Source organism: Nothobranchius furzeri, chromosome 4 (assembly GCF_043380555.1).
Source record: "Nothobranchius furzeri strain GRZ-AD chromosome 4, NfurGRZ-RIMD1, whole genome shotgun sequence".
NCBI classification, from domain to species: domain Eukaryota; kingdom Metazoa; phylum Chordata; class Actinopteri; order Cyprinodontiformes; family Nothobranchiidae; genus Nothobranchius; species Nothobranchius furzeri.
In genome coordinates, this window is record NC_091744.1 from 88,169,427 (window position 1) to 88,187,850 (window position 18,424).

Here is an 18,424-nt window from a genome sequence, read left to right on the forward strand (position 1 = left end):
CCAAGTCATTAATATGGAAGTCGTGCAACAGGGCTTTTTAATAGAGTTCTTAATTCACCAACAAATGAATTTTCTGATGCAACACAAATTTGACCACGACTAAAAAAATTTAAAAAGTATGGCGGCATAAGAGACTGCAGCTGCGGATCAGAGGCACACTCCTCCTGGAAAGCCCCCCTTTTCAGTTATCGCTTTGGTACATCTACTGAACATGAAAGAAAATTGAATAAAAATGCTTAAAACCTTTATTTACAATAAAAACAAATAAAAAAATATCTAGCCAGCCTACTGCATTCAACTTAATGCAATAAGACAGAAAAAAAATCTGATTAGTCAAAAGTTCTCAGATTTCTTTGGCAACACCAGAAAAACAAATTTGCATGTAATAATTTCTGGTAGCAGTGTTGAGTCATGGCTTTGTTACAGCAAGAGCCACAAAATCATCCCCTTTAGACTCCACTAGTGGAACAACCAAAGCTCATGGATCGAGGAGTCTTCCTGCCAACCAGCCTCCTTCCAGTTCTGGGCAAAGACCCCATCTTAACAGGGGGTTCCACCGCTAGTGAAAGGGTTGGTTTGGGTGACAAAGAGGCCTGTCGCGCCTCCTGGAGCTCTCTGTGGAGAGAATAAAAAAGCAGGAACACATTTCAAGTGGCATCAGTGTCTTGGGCCAAATCTGGTAAATAGCTGGGACAACATAAGCAGCCACGCATGAAACTGCTCCACCTCCTGGACACATTTGTACTGTTCTCATCCTGGACACTACAGATCTCCTTATGTCCTCCTACATCTCACCCGACTAGAATAGGATGAGCTACTCAAGCTTGCAGCAGTAATGGAATTTGTTCAGAGACATGCATGCACACTCACCCCATTGCATCTTCTCAAATGGGCCAAGTTCATCTCTGCATGACATTAATATGATGCAATGACGTTTAATCTGGCTGCACATTTTTTATGCTTCTTTCAAACGACTTGTGCTGTTTAAGCATTTCATATTTGTTGCAATACGCCGTGTACGGCTAAAAGTTGTTTACAAATGTATAAAAATAAAGCAGAGATGGTTCTTGATTGAAGCAACAAGAAGAATCTTCCTTACTTCTCAAGCATGGCTGTCCTGAACTTCTCCATGCTGAGCTCCATACGAAGCTGAGCAGCCAGCCTCTCGGTCCTCTTTTCCCTCAAAAGTGTGTGTTTGCAAAGCTCCCTGGCAGATGGGCGTTTCGTCGGGTCTGAATCCAGCAATGACTGAAAAAAATGGCAGCAACAACAAATAATGAGTCGTTTATACAGACGGCTGCACAAAATACACCAACAGATACAAACCATAATTCAAACAAATGCAGGTGAAGACTACCTGAAGTAAATCTGTGAAGCAAGGGGAGAGTTTCTGAGGCAGGTTGGGCAGGTGCCCTTCTCGAAGACTGTGCCACTGAGCTCCATTTCGGGGCAGAGAAGGCGTACCGGCTGCCAGCAGTACTGTGAGGCCCAGAGCAAATATGTCAGCCTTGGGGAGGTGGCAGTAATCCTGCAGAGCAGAAAAAAAACACTGAAATGAAAAATGAAAACCAGAAATAATGTAAAAACATGAGTAGAGTGCTTTTTTAAATGCAACCTCATGCAGGACCTCATTAGCCAGAAAGCGGCTGTCCCCCTCCTCCACCTGAGGGCTAGTGACTGATGTCACATGACCCAAATCACCTGCAGAAAAGACAGAAAAAACCTGAGTGGAAAAACGATCGTTAAAAATGCAACGATCAAACCAATCCCATCCTTCAATACCAATTTTGTAAATGACTCGAGCTGAAGAGCCTTCATCATCTTCATCGCTGTCGCCCTCGCCCCCTGCACGCGTGCTGGGCTGCTGGCAAATAAATATGTTACCTAATAAAGTCAAAAGGAAAGACATTTACAGGCAGAACCAACTTTTACTTACAAACCAAATGGTGTCTAAGTGAAACTCGTTCACAGACATACTTGGTTTGATGTCGAGGTGGACGAGACCCGAGCTGTGGATGTACTTCAAACCCATGGCTACTTGTAAAAGCAGATCTTTCAGTTCAGCCTCGGTGAAGAGTTCTGCTTGGGCCTCCTTCTTCACAATAGCGTCACTGAGACTTCCACCTTAGCCACCAAACCACAAAGCTCACAGTCTGCGTTCAACATGACACAATTATGCTGCTTCTTCCCAACCCTGCTGTGAAACCTACCATCACAGTACTCATTCTGAATAATCATGTGGTCATCCTCTGCCCATGCTGAATAATAGCGAACAACATGTGGGTGGTGCCCAAGAACAGCGTGTGCATACACCTCCTTTAGCGCCAGCTGCCTGCCAAAAGAAGACACAGCCATGAATTCATTTAGATTCACATGAAAGCACGGAAGGATCATCTTCCAACCGGGATCCACCTGAAGAGGACTCACTCATTGGCGGAGCCTGCTAGGGGTCGTCGAGAGCGTTTTATGGCGTACAGGCAACCATCCAGTCTGTTGATGCACTTATAAACGGCCCCAAATTCCCCCACACCAATGCTCTCCAGCTCCAGGAACTCACTGTCATATCGTGAGAGCATGAAGGCTTGGACGGCTCGTCTCTGCCAGAGAAACAGACGGAGGGCATAATGCTAAAAACCAGAACTAAAAATAGTTCTCAGGAAGGAGCGCACGTCACAGGAGTTGGACTAGATCAGGAGGAACCAGGGTTTCTTTGTTGTCTCACCAAATATGGTGAATACATCCTCAAGCACTAGGTTTTGTCAGCGCTGACGGCAGACTTCATTCATTCATTTATTTATTTAATAGGAGATTCCTTAGAGAAATCCCGGAAGCAGAATTGGCAGCATGTTATTTTGGACAAAGCAAGAGGAGGCGGCAGCTGAGGATGACACGGCCTGATGACGAAACCCAATCAGAAGCATCTGATGAAGAGGACTGGGTTTCACCACGGGCACGGATAAAAACGGATGTACCTTTTGTGGGAGGAAGGCTTCATCCTCCTCAGATGACGCGAGGCTGTGCTTGAACCTGAAAAACAAAACAAGGACTTAGACCTTTTCCAACAATACAACTCCTAACAGCCCACGTAAAACCCATCGAGTCTCACACCGTCACAGATCAGCTTTATTATATTTACCTGTGTACACGATCTTCTTCATCGCTCCTAAAATTACTCTCAGACTGCAGCGCGGTTTTTCTGCGTACCGTGTCAGGCGTGAACGGATTCACGTTGACCGAGGGCACCTGAAGGAGATTTGTAGCGGGTGACAAATGCACGATCCTCTGATGGTGACCGATCTTTATGTTGGAGTAAGACTGAGACGACTTTGACAGCAAACTCTAACGGGGGAAAGAAAAGAAGGGAACATTTGAAATGAGGCACAACAGATTCACAGAGAAAAGTCACTCGCAGCTGTCGTCCACCTTGGGGGTGCTGGGAGATTCACACAGCCTCAGCTTCTTCCAAGACGCGTAAGGTATGGGGCTGGTGCATTGTAGAGGCAACGTGTTGCTTCTGCTGCGGTGGCGTTGCACTTTGGGTGTCCTGCAGGCCGAGCTGGGCGTGCACAGCCTGGGACTGCGGGTGATGGCACAGTCATCTGAGGTGGTGTCACTGCTGTTCCCCTCCTCTCCACAGCTAGAAAAATCCAGCTGCTGGTTGATCTCTTCATGCCAAGTCACCATGACTGGGGCTTCAGTTGGGTAGGTTTCCTTCATGTTGCTAGATCCTTGAACAAACAGCACACATATGGTTGCTACATGGGAACAGTGGTGAGGAGATTCAAATGATTTATGGATATGCTTTTTCATTCTATTTTAATCTGATTATTGCCTAAACGTATGCTCCAATCACCAAGGCTGCACCAGGACCACTGGCAGATTTCCAGTTTTGATTAAACACCTTCACCACTGATAAATGTGCAATGCCAGAACTGTTATAATGCAAACTGAAACAGATCCAAACACTTCTTCAATCTGAATGAAGTCATTTTCAGGAAAGATTGTGTCTAAACAACAAACTGCCGACTTGCTTTGATCGAAATTGTTTTTAAAATAAAGTCATCATTAAATGTTACTCTACCTTTCAAAAGATGTCCACAACCAAACATAAGAGCATAATTATTTACAGCAGCATGCTGGTACTTCAGGTCTGGTTTAAACGGCCGTCCCCGGCTCACCGGCAGTTATTGTCAATAAAAACAGAAACACGCGTTTATTATTGGTCACAGCTTTAAAACTCGTGTTTACTCACCAACAAGCCATCCTCCACACGACACCACGAACACGCTGGTGTTTCGCGCCACGCATGAACAAGACTTCCTGTTTAAATAATTATGTCACCGGGTTCGAGGCACCTAGCTCTCTGATTGGTTAGCTTCTTCATTAGCGTTGCTGCTAATTGGATGTGCTTTAAAAACGTCTTTAATAAAAAAAAAGTAAAATAATTATGTTTACGTCACTTTAGAATATAAGTGTACATTACATGTGAAGCGTGTTATTATAATGTCTAAAAAACGTCCATAACAGAAATGAGGTCATTGTATTAAATAGTGACACAGACACGTGGGCGGAAGTGGGCTACGTCATCACAACAGAAAGACAAGAGGAGGAAAAGCAGCCCGTCCGTGGATGTGACACGCTTACAGAACCGTGGAGAAGAGCCCCGCCAGCACCAGGAGCCCATGACCCGGTTCCAGCAGCGGCTTTAACTCACACCCAGCGGCCCGGCACCGGAGCTTCTACCCGTTCCTCCCATCCCGTGGTTTCGGAAGGCTGCAGCACCATGGTGGAGCAGTCGGATCGCGCCCCGCTGCTGGACTGGGAGGAGATCCCGCCGCCCGACCAGAACCAGAACCAGGCGGCCCAGCCCCCGCAAGAGGAACGCACCGCGGCGGAGAAAAGTTCGCGGGTCGCCGCCGTCCCCACCGCCGTCACCTACAGCCCGACTCGGAACGTAACAGCTGTCGTCGTCAGCAGGGACCGAATCCGTCCGGACCTCGTCGGTATAGACCGGAACCTCCCCTTCCCGAACATCACGGCGAGGGATGATTGGGGGGAGCAGGACCGGATCGTGTCCGTGTTTGTGGTGACTTTCGATACGAGATCTGGTGAGAAAACGCATCAGCTCCGCACGCGCTGGCATGATCGTCACGTGATGCTTGATCTGAGGACTGTCTTCACTCCTAAAGATGCAGCAGTCCTCACACAGGTCACGTGTTTCTGTCTTGGTGCAGAGGAAGGTTTTACATGAACTCATCAGCTGTTGGTCATGTTTACTGGAGAATGAGTCAGACTCTCGGACTGCATCAGATCTGAGGAAGTAACTAAAGGCAAAAGCAGCTGAAGTCAAGGAAGTGACGTCACTTTTTGTGTGTGAATCACAGGAAATCTGGTGGAGTGGTTCCTGCCTCATGACATCAACCTCGATGGAGTTGAGTTCAAGTCCATGGCGAGTGGCTCCCATCGCGTCACCAGTGACTTCATGTGGGTAATTACGGAGTCTGACCTTTGACCCTGATAATAAAACTCCCTCTGTGTTCATGCTGGCCGTTTGGCTTTCCTCTGCTTAGATATTTCCGTAAAGGCAACTTCTTCGGGCTGGCCTGCTTCGCAAACATGCCTGTGGAGAGTGAGCTGGAGCGAGGAGCCAGGATGAAGTCCGTGGGAATTCTGTCTCCGTCCTACACTCTGCTTTACCGCTACATGCACTTCCTGGAGAATCAAGTCCGGTAAGACGTGCTGTCACTTTAGTCTTTATGCGTTTAGTTTTCTTCTTTTCTAGCCCATCCTCTTCCTCATGTTTGTGTTTACGCACCAACCTCCTGCCTGTTGTTCTGAATGTTCTCATCCATTAAACATGAGCCCAGAGTCCCTGTTTGTGTCCCGAGAACACAAAACGTGCCGCTTTTCCTTTAGAAACGAAACACAAAGCTTGTAGAAACCTTGACAGGATCTTTTGTCCTCTTTTCTGTGATGCGGCTCATCCCATTCATCGCCTTTTAAACAGCTTGACTCACTGATTTAGTGCAAATATGAAAAAGCTGCGTTTTGTTAGACCTCGCCTCAGTGGACCATGATTGTCTAGCTTAAAGTTTTAGAAGCAGTCGCTGCTGCTTTGGACTCTGTGCAGTGAGCCGAACGTAATCGTCGGCTAAATCTGTTGTGATATGAAGAAAAACAAAAAGAAAACCAGTTTTCAGACTCAACAGAACCCAGTTCTATCATGCATCTTCATGGCAGCTGAGATTTTATACCTCGAGGCTAAATAAATAAAAATAACATCAGACAGATTAAAACTGCATGTTCTCACGTACTGATCAGTACAAACCCTGGAGCCCAAAAATAAGACAATGAAATTCAGACAGTGAAAATAATTCATTTCCCTCTGGGACTAATAAAGTATTTTTGAATTTGAATTTGACCAACTGAACAAAAGCAAAGCAGCCGGAATGATTTAGTTAAACTAGGTGAGGCAGCTTGATCTCTGTAGCACATTTCAATCACAGACGCAGTGTAATAATAATAATAATAACAATAATAATAATAATGCATTGAACTTATATAGCGCTTTTCAAGACCCCAAAGACGCTTTCACACACTCACATTCACACACTGCTAGTGATGGTAAGCTACTTGTAGCCACAGCCGCCCTGGGGAGGTCTGACAGAGGCGAGGCTGCCATTTGGCGCCGCCGGCCCCTCTGACCACCACTAACACAGGCAAGATGGGTGAAGTGTCTTGCCCAAGGGCACAAGAGCAGGATACCCCTGGAGGGAGCTGGAATCGAACCCATGACCCTCCGATCATGAGGCAACCCGCTCTTCCACCTGAGCCACTGCTGCCCCAGTAGCTCCAGCAGGCTGTACGAGGTCGGCATTAAAATCAACGGGACAACGTAACGCAGCAGATTATGAAGTCAAATGCAAAAATACACAAAAAATTAAATGTAAGAAAAACAATAAAAAGTTAAAGGCCGAGCAGGTACCGTACAGACGGTGCTGCATAAAACATTCATTCAAAGGCTGATGAAAACATGAAGGTTTTCAATTTGAATGTAAAGGTTTCTAGAGTTGGGACACGTTTGAGGTCATGTGGAAGCTGATTCCATCTGTGTGCAGCATAGTAGCTAAAACCAGCTTCACCCTGTGTGGTTCTGACCCGGTTCTACCAGCTGACTGTTTCCTAAGGATCTCAGAGCCCTGCTGGGCGTGGATACCTGAAGGAGATCTGACATGTATTCTGGCCCCATGCCATTTATAAACTAGTAGAAGTACTTCAAAACTGATTCAGTAGTTTACTGGAAACCAGTGTAGAGAGTTAAGAACAGGAGTGATGTGCTCGGTTCTCTTGGTGCTTGTTAAGACTCCAGCAGCAGCGTTCTGAATAAGCTGCAGTTGCTTCACTGCTTTTTTGGAAAGACCGGTCTGAAGACCATTGCAGTAGTCCAGCCTGCTGGAGATGAACGCATGAATGAGTTTCTCATTGCAATAGTCCAGCCTGCTGGAGATGAACGCATGAATGAGTTTCTCATTGCAGTAGTCCAGCCTGCTGTTGATGAACGCATGAACGAGTTTCTCATTGCAGTAGTCCAGCCTGCTGTTGATGAACGCATGAATGAGTTTCTCATTGCAGTAGTCCAGCCTGCTGGAGATGAATGCATGAATGAGTTTCTCATTGCAATAGTCCAGCCTGCTGTTGATGAACGCATGAACGAGTTTCTCATTGCAGTAGTCCAGCCTGCTGGAGATGAATGCATGAATGAGTTTCACATTGCAGTAGCCCAGCCTGCTGGAGATGAACACATGAATGAGTTTCTCATTGCAGTAGTCCAGCCTGCTGGAGATGAACGCATGAATGAGTTTCTCATTGCAGTAGCCCAGCCTGCTGTTGATGAACACATGAATGAGTTTCTCATTGCAGTAGTCCAGCCTGCTGGAGATGAACGCATGAATGAGTTTCTCATTGCAGTAGCCCAGCCTGCTGGAGATGAACACATGAATGAGTTTCTCTAGGTCCTGCGTGGACATGAGACCTGTGAGTCGTGCTGTTTGATGCAGATGATGGAGCGCTGATCCGGTTCTAGCCTTAATGTGAGCGGTGGAGCTCAGGTCTGAATCATTTATGACTCCAAGATTTCTAACCTGGTCTTTGTCTTCATTCCTCTGGAGCCGAGCCGAGCAGCAGCCTCCATCCTGTCCTCCTGACCTCCTAAGACAAGAACTTCCCTCTTGTCTAACTGGAGGAAGTTTGACTGCGTCCGGTCCTTAACGTGCTCTAACACTGGCCTGGTCACCAGGTGGTGGAGCTAGGTAGATGTGGGTGTCATCTGCATAGTTATGATGTTGTTTATGTCCTGACGCAGGGGGAGCATGTAGAAGAATGGAGCCACAGAAACAACTGGAGTAGCATTAAATGCAAAATGACAAGCATAAAAATATAATAAAGATATAAATAAAGAAGCACAGATGCATAATTAACTTCATTAAAACCATCCAGACATGAAAATACAAGTGAAACGGGTTTGCTAAAGCTCTCAAATAAGACACACAGCATTTACAGGAAGCGTGAAGCTACTGAGCGATGCCAGCGCCATCAGCACCTGAGATTAAAATGCATCCTATAACAGCCGTTAGACGAAAAGAGGAATAAAAAAGTAATTATTATGCAAAACGGCTCAAATACGCTCAATCTTTTGCCACATGCGCGGTCGGGAGGTGTTCATCATCAGCATGTGGGAAGCCGACCCTAGAGGCAGTGCTCAGATGGATCAGGAATGTCAGGAGCAAGCTTTGGTGCTTTTGTGTGATGCGTTTCCATAGAAACGTAAGGGTCAGGGCTCACACCTGATTTTCATTCACATCATGATTGTATTGCAGACACCAGCTCCAGTGCCCAGGCCAGTATTCTCCCCTGGAGGCCTTCTACGAGGATAAGAAAGCCGTTCTGCCCCCTACAGGAACCGGTTTGGTCACATCATGCCCCACCTGGACCGTTGCTTCCATAAACCGCTGCATGCATCCTGAGATGAAGGTCTGCCAACACCACACATCCCTCGCATCCCTGAAGATGCTTTCGTCGCGGGTTTCATTAAACGGCGTCTCGCGTTCCTCTCTGCAGATCACCCACCCGGCCGGCTGCATGTCCCAGTTCATCCAGTTCTTCGGGGAGCAAATAATGGTGCTGTGGAAGTTTGTGCTGCTTCGGAAACGTATCGTCATCTTCTCGCCCCCGCCCATAGGTGTGGTCTGCTACAGAGGTGAGCAGCTCGAGCCTCCACTCGCTCCTCGACGTTGGTTTGGATTTTGGCCGTTTGAGCGTCTGTTTCTGTTTCTTCTCCAGTGTACTGCTGCTGTTGCCTGGCCAACGTCTCTATTCCAGGAATCGGAGTGTCTGTGCCCGAGCTGAGACCTTTCTTTTACGTCAACATCGCTGACATCAGTGCCCTGGAAACAGAGCTGTGTTACGTGGCTTGTGAGTGAAGCTTCACTGCACAGTAAAGGCTTCCAGGCTGCAGCTTGCTCTGTGGGGATGATTCTGACTTGTACATGAATCGTTTGAAGGCACCACAGAGAAGATCTTTGAAGACAAGAAGGAGCTGTACGACGTCTACATCGACAACCAGAACGTGAAGTCTCACCGAAGCCACCTGCAGCCGCTGCTCAGGCTGAATGCAGCAGATAAGGAGAAGTACAGGAAACTGAGTGAACAGAGGTACATTAACACATTCATTAGAGCGTCACATTCATGTGTTAACTGCAGTTCAACACACTTCTGATGGATAAACGTTGATATTAATCTTCAGTCTTGCACTAGCAGGTTCTTGTAACCTTAATCTAAAGTTTAATCCCGAGTCCCGTCCAGCCCCTCCTCTGAACGTGAGACAGTTCTCCACACCTTCATCTCCTCCCGCTTAGACTACTGTAACTCTCTTTTCACGTGTCTGAGCAGAACCTCCCTGAACCGTCTACAGGTGGTTCAGAACGCCTGTGCTCGGCTTCTGACCAAGTCCTCCAAACACACCCACATCACCCCGCTTCTCCTCCAGCTTCACTGGCTGCCAGTCAACTTCAGGGTTCATTTCAAGATCCTGGTTCTGGTCTATAGGGCCTTACATGGACAAGCACCATCTTACATTGGTGATCTTCTTAGTCCCTACACCCCCAGCAGGTCCCTGAGGTCCAGTGATCAAAGCCTACTGGTTGTGCAGCACCAGGCTAAAGGTCAAAGGTGACAGATCATCTGCTGCTGTGGCCCCCAGACTCTGGACCTCTCTCCCCCTGAGCCTGAGATCAGTGGACTCAGTGGTCTCCTTTAAAAAGCAGCTGAAGACTCACTTGTTCAAGCTGGCTTTTGTATGACCTTCTTCACCTCTCTCTCTTTATTCTGCTCTCCCCACCTATTCCACCTTCCTCAGGATCCACTGGTTCCCCTCTTTCTACTCTTTTTTTCTTTCATTACATGTTTTAAGTGCAATTTTTAAAACGTTTTCCTCATTTAAAATATATATTTTTAATAATTAAAAACAATTTTTTAATATTTTAAGTGTTTTGTTTTTGTGAAGCGCCTCATGATCGCTGTAGAAAAGATGGTTTTCTTTCTATTTAAAACAACCACCAGAACCTTCTAGAAGTTCCATAGACCCGATGTAAAAGCCCGCTCGCTCCTTCCAGACTGTTGCACCCCTCTTCGGACTGATCTTCATCCTCACGCAGCACCCACCGTCCAAAAACAGCTGAAGACCCTTTTATTTAACGCTGCTTTTATATGAATCTGTTGTTTTCTTATTTTAACTCAGATTTTCAATCTTCCATTTGTTTTATGATATTTTATAATTTGATGACTTTATGTTTGTTTGGTTAGGATCTACGTGATTGTGTGAGAAGTGCTGCATGAATAAAACTACTGAAGATCACGTGTGCTCTGAAACCCTACCCCATAAGTTCAGCGTGAGAACCAGCTGACATCTGCTTCTTTTACTACGTTTCTCCAAAAGCGGAGGAACTGAAACGGGTCTGCAGCGCCGTTTGCTGCAGGAGTCTGCTTAGTTTGGTTTACAGAGCGGGATGAATAAAGCGTAGATCTGAACACGGCTCTGTTCTCTCCCAGGCAAATGCTGCTGTACTCTCAGGAGGTGGAGCCAGACTGCACATCGAATGAGGAGGACCTGTTCATTCTGTGAGTCCTTGACATGTTTTATGTGAATCATCGACCTCAAACGAAGCAAAAAACCAGAGAAAGACGTTTTCATTTGCTTGTTTTCTGCTGTTTGAATGTAAAGTGTGACTCTGGTCTTCAGGTTCTTCATGGAGATGAATAATCGGATCTTTCAGACCCTCTCGGAGGTGGCCGGGAGTGCTGAGCCCACCCTCACAGCGGACCACGTGAGGGCCATGGGGCTGGATCCTCAGGGGGACCGCTCCTTCCTGCTGGACCTGTTGGACGTGTACGGTATCGATGTCGGACTCGTCATAGACAACCTCTGCTGTTCGTGAACCATCCCAACTGTGGGAAAACTTGGATTCCAGTGGATTCTTTGAGCCCATGAGGCCCACAAATGCCTAAAACACTGCCTCCATCGTGCAACTGCATCTGTTGTCTGCTCTTCTCTGACTCGTGGAGTCCCGGTGTCTCTGACTCGTGGCGTCCCGGTGTCTCTGACTCGTGGCGTCCCGGTGTCTCTGACTCGTGGCGTCCCGGTGTCTCTGACTCGTGGAGTCCCGGTGTCTCTGACTCGTGGAGTCCCGGTGTCTCTGACTCGTGGCGTCCCGGTGTCTCTGACTCGTGGCGTCCCGGTGTCTCTGACTCGTGGAGTCCCGGTGTCTGCTCTCGGACGATCCTGCTGGGAAGTTGGGAGATCTTGTTCTTTTCCAAGTCTGATGTCCTCTGCTGTTTGCGTTTCCGTCTCTTTGTGTGGATTCTGATTGAAATCCTGTCAGGATGATTTAGTTCTTCATTGCACTTGTCTCGACACGGACGCCACCGACACGCCACAGTCCTGCAGCTCCAGTGTTCACCACTTCAGCTGAAGAAAGGAATGTGATCTGGAAAAGTTTCTACTACTGGGAATTTCTATCTGTGCTTGGAATATCGGGAAAATCACAGGCGCTCAGACTCTGGATGTTTCTTGTTCTGGTGAATCTACTTCCTGAAGCTTCTTTATTTTCCTCTCAGGAAGGAAGCAGTGGGAATGGTGGAAGTGTTCCGAATTTGTGATGAGAGGAAATGACCTCACGCTGGAATTAGGGAAGAAAAGCAGCTGTTTTCTTTACGCTTGAAGCGCTGAGAGGTGGGTGTTCTCTGGACATGAATGAACATTTTGTTTTTTCCGTTTTTATGGTCGGTCGACGACATTTCAGTGGGAATTCTGCACCGTGCATCACTGTTCCTCCGTGCACACCGTCATGCTTAACTGTAAAACGGGAAGAACGGCGACTGCCTGATGGAGCGGTTTGTACCTGACCAAGAAAAAACCCGATCGCTCTGCTTTTCCTGGACAAACGTGTTTTTGTTGATGATGGCTGAGAAGAAGCTTTAACTCTCAGCAGAAAGGACCGTTTCTGTTCCACCGGTCCTTTCAGGGCGACCCGTTGGGCCGGGCCAGCTGTGACCTCCTGGATGCTGCTGGCTGAGTTCGGCGGCTGCTCATCACATCAGTCATGGAAATAATTTGTTCCATGTTGGAACACACAAGGCCGATTATCAGCTTTGCCAAAATCTGCTGATCTCAACCTTTCTGTGGTCCCAGACGGAGATCCAAACATCCTTTTGAATGACTTCATAGTATTTCTGTCATTGTTGTAATCAAATACGCCGTTGTGGGCCTCATCAGACTATTATTATTATTGAATACATGACCAGATCTGTTTTGGTGTCAGACGTTAAGAATAAAATGCACTAAGTCCTGTAGTGACAGAAAGAGGCGCTAAGCTTTATTTTTTAATATGGGGCCTTAAAAATGTGACGTTTTCAAGTTTCTAGCAAAATAACTGATTTTATTTCTGTTTGTATTTTCACGTATGCACTTGTGAAAAACGGTGAACTGTAATCCCTCAGCAGATGTTTGCGTCTAAAGTAAAAACTTAGAGGAATGTACACACACGCCTGCACACAACGCCTTCTGGGTGGGAGTCTTCACCGAGGTGCACCAGCGTCGGCTAAAATAACTGCTGAATGTCCTGTTTCACACACGCAGCAACGCATCTGAGATCTCAGATGAATCCTCACCTCTAATGTGAAAACCTGTGAGACGTCAGCTATGTACACACAACTCAACAGCATGAGCAAATGTCCGTTTGTAAAACAATAAAACACTGATCCTGTTTCGTGGTCTTTTATCCCGCTCTGTACAATCCTGCTTCCTGCCGCTGTTTATCCTCTTCTGCAGTGTTGCAGCGCAGGATCGCCGCCTTTTCTCCAGGATGGGAAGGCCGATCCAAACAAGCAGAATAATCCTTGTTTCAACATGTTTTTCATTCTACCAGATGACGTTTTTACAGACACAGTTGCTGAAATCAGACGTCAACAGCATTTACACCAGATTTACTTTAACTACAAAATAAACACTCAGAGGTTTATACCACCCTGCTCCAAGAGCGGGGAGTCTGCCGCTGTTGCACGCCAGAGACCTGCTCTCCCTCGGTCCGTCAGAATAAAACTTCAGAACCACGACTGTTAAGGGGACATTTAGAAAGAATTAATGCTTAATTTTTGAGAAATGCCTACAGAATTAGGACCACTGAAAAAAGCCTTTTTTCTCAGAAATCTGAAAATAACACAAAAATGTTAGAAAAAAAAAAGAGAACACAGATATTTTCCCTCTTCCATAGATATCTACTGTAATAGGTTAGTCGTCATGTTAGAAAAACAATTTTGTTTCCGTTCGGTTTTAAAATCAAGACAAACTAAAATTTTGCATAAAGAAATATTTTTTCAACAGGATGTTGATGTTTGAAAAATTGCATAAAAACAATTAAATGTAAAAACATCACTGGAACTTTGAATCATTCTGTTGAGCAGATTCAAAACTGTATGAAAAGCCTGAAGAGCTGCTAAAAGCTGCATTAAAAATAGTTATTTAGGATCGTCCAAAGGGCCACATGTGGCTCCAGCTCCACAGGCTGCAGACCCCTTAAAGCAGCTCAACCCTTCAGATGGACACCATCGAACCCTATTTGCTGTTTCTCCTGTGACCTACATCTAAACCAGAACACGTTACATTCAGACAAAACAAACCAGGCTTCATTTAACAGGACTGAGCACCTTGTATTTGTTCAGTTAGCATCAGAAACGGGTCATAAACACAAAAAAGCCTTGGTCCTTCCATATGAGACATCCTATAATATCATCATCATCATCACCTTTATTTATAAAAGCACCTTACAGACATATATCATGTCACCAAGGTGCTGCACAAGACTAAACTAAAGAGATAAAAACAAAGAATATATAGGAACCCAATAAAAAAAATCAAAAACAGCAAAATACAAAACATCAGTTAACACCCAGATTTAAAAGCCAGATGGGTCTTCAGCGCCTTCTTAAAAACCTCTACTGACGTGGAGAGTCGCACAGATCAGAAGATCATTTCATAATTTTGGGCCTGCTACCGAAAAAGCCCCATCTCCTCTTGGGCTTGCTGATTGGCTGATTGGCTGCACCTGGCGGTAAGGCGTTTCCTGTGTTGCACTCATATACCGTAAATCCTCTAATACAGGCCTGTATTCAATTAACAGCCGGGTCTCATATTTTGGCCGGTGTCTGAGTCGGCGGAGGTGAATAATGGCCAGGTGGACTGTGGTAACAAGCAAGTACGGGGGGTGGTTGTGTCATCCGTCTCACTTTTGATTAGCCAGTGATAGACCGCGAGGGTAACTTAAACCGTGCGGAGACGAAGAGGAGGCGAAAATTTGATATCAAGTTCAAAGAGAACGTGCTGATTATGCTGCAGAACACTCTGGGGAGCTGTAGCAGGGGTTGTATGAACTAGTCGACTTCACTATAGTGACTTTTTATGCCTGTCATCGACTAGTCGCTGTCACGTGATAATGACCGGCAAGATGCAGCCCTCGGAAAAGACAGCAGCCTGCTTGGTGTTGAACAGTTTGCTCGTGCAGTTAGCTTAGCCTCAGCGTGGCTATGGCTACTTCTGTCTCTGCTTCTCCGTCTCCTATCTCTTGCTCTCTGTGCCAGATGTTTAGTTACTCCTCTGCCTCCTTTAGTGATAATGGTACGTGTAATAAATGTAGCATTTTTGTAGCTTTGGAGGCGAGGGTGTCAGAATTGGAGGCCCGGCTCCGCGCTGTTGAAAAACCTGTAAACAGCCGTAGCTACTTAGCTAGCGCGGGGCTAACTAGCTCAGAACCACCCCGTAGCGTTCCTCCAGCAGAACCCGAGCAGCCGGGACCTCAGGCCGGCTGGGTGACGGTACGCAGGAAGCATAGAACCCAGCCCGTGGGCCACCACCAACCCGTCCACGTTTCTAATAGATTTTCCCCGCTCAGTGACGCACCCACTGACAAGCCGACTCTGATCATTGGCAGCTCCATTGTCAGAAACGTGGCATTAGAGACTCCAGCAACCATAGTTAAATGTTTACCTGGGGCCAGAGCGGGCGACATTAAATCTTATCTGAAACTGCTGGCTAAGGATAAGCGTAAATACAGTAAGATTGTTATTCACGCTAGCGGTAACGACACCCGGTTACGCCAATCGGAGGTCACTAAAATTAATGTTGCTTCGGTGTGTACGTTTGCCAAAACAATGTGGGACTCCGTAATTTTCTCTGGCCCCCTGCCTGATCGGACCAGTGACGACATGTTTAGCCGCATGCTGTCCTTCAACCGCTGGCTGTCTAGGTGGTGTCCTGAAAACAACATGGGCTACATTGATAATTGGAAAACTTTTTGGAGAAAACCTGGTCTGATGCGGAGAGACGGCATCATCCCTCTTTGGATGGAGCAGCTCTTCTTTCTAGGAACATGGCCAGTTTTATTAGTCCTCCATGACTACCCAGGGTCCAGACCAGGAAGTAGAGTCGTAGTTTAACCCACCCCTCTGCAGCTTCTGTACTGTTACCCACCCACTACCCCATAGAGACAGTGTCCTGCCCACAGCCAAAATCACACAGATAAAATATCAGGCTTAATAAAGCAAATCATGGAAATCTCATAAATATTAGAACAAAATCAACTGAGCAGAAAACTAGAAAAATTAAATGTGGGTTGTTGAACATTAGATCCATTTTTCTAAGACTTTGTTAGTTAATGAGTTGATTTGTGATAATCAGATCTCTTTGCTCTCTCTCACAGAATCCTGGCTGCAGCAAGAGGACTATGTTAGCTTAAACGAGTCGACTCCTTCAAATTATTTAAATCATCATATTGCTCGAAGTACAGGGCGAGGAGGAGGAGTAGCAACCATTTTTCATTCAGAATTAATCAGTCCCTTACCAATTAATGGCTACAGTTCGTTCGAACATCTTATTCTTAGTTTTCCTAATCCAGATTGCAAAACTGTAAAACCACTCTTGTTTGTAGTTTTATATCGTCCACCAGGCCCTTACTCTGAGTTTTTGGATCAGATCTCTGATTTTTTATCTGATTTGGTGCTAAATACTGATAAGGTCATTGTAGTGGGGGATTTCAACATTCATGTGGACATTGAAAATGATAGCCTCAATGTAGCCTTTAGTAATATCTTAGACTCAACTGGTTTTACTCAAAGAATACATAGCTCCACCCACTCCTCCCATCATTCATTAGACCTTGTGCTGACTTATGGCATAGAGTGTGAGGAAATAACGATCTTTCCACATAAGCCAGTCCTCTCAGAGCACTTTCTGATAACCTTTGAGTTTTTTATAACTGAGTTCTCGAGACATGAAAGTAAATTTCACTATAGTCGGTCTCTATCTGACAACGCAGTTGCTTCTTTTAAATCAACTGTTCCATCTTTACTGTCCTCAGCATCTCAGAGGCATGTAGCAGAGGGCAATATTTTCAGTTCTAGCCCCTCACAAATTGATGCCTTAGTTCATCATGTTAATTCCTCTTTACGTGTGGCATTAGATGATGTTGCCCCTTTAAAAAAGAAGGTAATTAGGGACAGGAAGTTGGCTCCCTGGTTTAATTCTCATTTACGAGCCTTAAAACAAAACTCCAGGAAATTGGAGAGAACATGGCGCTCTACGCACCATGAGGAGGCCTACCTATCCTGGAAAAATAGTCTTGTGCTTTATAAAAATAAGCTTCGACAAACTAGAACTGCTTATTTTTTAGCACTAATTGAGGAGAATAAGCATAATCCTAAATTTCTTTTCAGTACAGTTGCTAAACTTACACAGAATCATAGCTCTGAGCCATCTATTCCCTTAGCCTTCAGCAGCAATGACTTCATGGGATTTTTTACAAGTAAAATTAATTCTATTAGAAACAAAATCTTTAGCATCCTCCCTAATGCGATTTCTTCTTCCTCAGTAAGTGAGGCAGCATCAGAGGTGACTGTAGAACCTCATCTGTGCTTGAACCGGTTTGGTCCAGTTGAGCTTTCAGAGTTATCAAAAATATTAGCTTCATCTAAACCTTCAACTTGCATTTTGGATCCAATCCCAACCAAATTATTTAAAGAAGCATTTCCTTTGGTTACTGCCCCCATTCTAGATATAATCAATCTATCCTTAGTAAATGGGTATGTACCACAGGATTTTAAGGTTGCTGTAATCAAACCTTCACTCAAGAAGCCTTCTCTGGATCCAGATGACCCAATGGATTATAGACCAATATCTAACCTTCCATTTTTATCCAAAGTCCTGGAGAAAATAGTGGCCATCCAAGTATGTGAGCATTTAAACACTAATGCTCTGTTTGAGGAATTTCAGTCTGGTTTTAGAGAGTATCACAGCACTGAAACTGCATTAGTGAGAGTTACAAATGATATTCTCATGGCCTCAGGTAAGAATCTTGTGTCTGTTCTAGTCTTGTTAGATCTCAGTGCTGCCTTTGACACAGTAGATCACAATTATGGCGTTAGACCCGTGCCACAACCCGTGCACGCGGATTGGGATCGCGTTTGTGAACGGGACTCGCGAGTGAAAATATACATGGCGAGAGGTCATTTGTGCACTGAGAGGGAGCAAACTGTGTCTGTGAGCGCACAAGGATGTGCACAAGTGACAAACCTGCGTGCGCGCGTTGCCAACGAGCACACGGCAGAGGAAAACATGCGCGCGCGGCAGCCTCTCTGCGCGCTCGGCAGCCTCTCTGCGCGCTCGGTTTCTGACTCCGCTCGCTCGGCTGTTAAGAGGTTTTGGCACTCTGGAGGCGTGGCCTGTGGCAGATCTTCTCTGTCCTCTGATTGGTTAGTTTTGCCCGCACTTTACCCTCTACCTCATTGGCGCATTGGCTTCCTGTCAGACCAAAATGATGGA

General features: G+C 45.9%; 3 protein-coding genes across 5 annotated transcripts in view; 1 reads left to right on the top strand and 2 right to left on the bottom strand.

Moving 5' to 3' along the window:
- Positions 1-14: 14 nt before the first annotated feature.
- wee2 (WEE2 oocyte meiosis inhibiting kinase) lies at positions 15-4,315 on the bottom strand. 3 transcript variants are annotated; one of them, XM_015965454.3, is made up of 12 exons: positions 4,082-4,315; positions 3,424-3,728; positions 3,137-3,339; positions 2,973-3,027; positions 2,428-2,597; positions 2,211-2,332; positions 1,937-2,124; positions 1,783-1,861; positions 1,616-1,701; positions 1,358-1,528; positions 1,100-1,248; positions 15-615 (listed from the first exon to the last, which is right to left on the bottom strand). In XM_015965454.3, exons 1-12 carry the CDS (start codon positions 4,107-4,109, stop codon positions 450-452), a joined length of 1,722 nt encoding a protein of 573 aa, XP_015820940.3. In that variant the 5' UTR covers positions 4,110-4,315; the 3' UTR covers positions 15-449. The 3 variants fall into 3 exon arrangements, with proteins under 3 accessions (XP_015820940.3, XP_054589468.2, XP_054589469.2); XM_054733493.2 differs by lacking the exon at positions 4,082-4,315 and having other exon boundaries at positions 1,628-1,701; positions 3,424-4,063; XM_054733494.2 differs by lacking the exon at positions 4,082-4,315 and having other exon boundaries at positions 1,783-1,884; positions 1,978-2,124; positions 3,424-4,059.
- Positions 3,608-18,424, bottom strand: part of agk (acylglycerol kinase) — a 24,683-nt gene continuing 9,866 nt past the window's right edge. The window contains exon 14 of the mRNA XM_070550595.1: positions 3,608-3,728. Coding sequence (XP_070406696.1) covers positions 3,714-3,728 — 15 coding nt within the window. The 3' untranslated portion in view covers positions 3,608-3,713. The remainder of the gene's footprint in view (positions 3,729-18,424) is intronic.
- On the top strand, positions 4,695-13,319 carry dennd11 (DENN domain containing 11). Its single transcript, XM_015965457.3, has 9 exons — positions 4,695-5,108; positions 5,385-5,484; positions 5,571-5,729; positions 8,877-9,030; positions 9,118-9,256; positions 9,340-9,471; positions 9,561-9,711; positions 11,107-11,175; positions 11,297-13,319. Exons 1-9 carry the CDS (start codon positions 4,784-4,786, stop codon positions 11,490-11,492), a joined length of 1,425 nt encoding a protein of 474 aa, XP_015820943.1. The 5' UTR covers positions 4,695-4,783; the 3' UTR covers positions 11,493-13,319.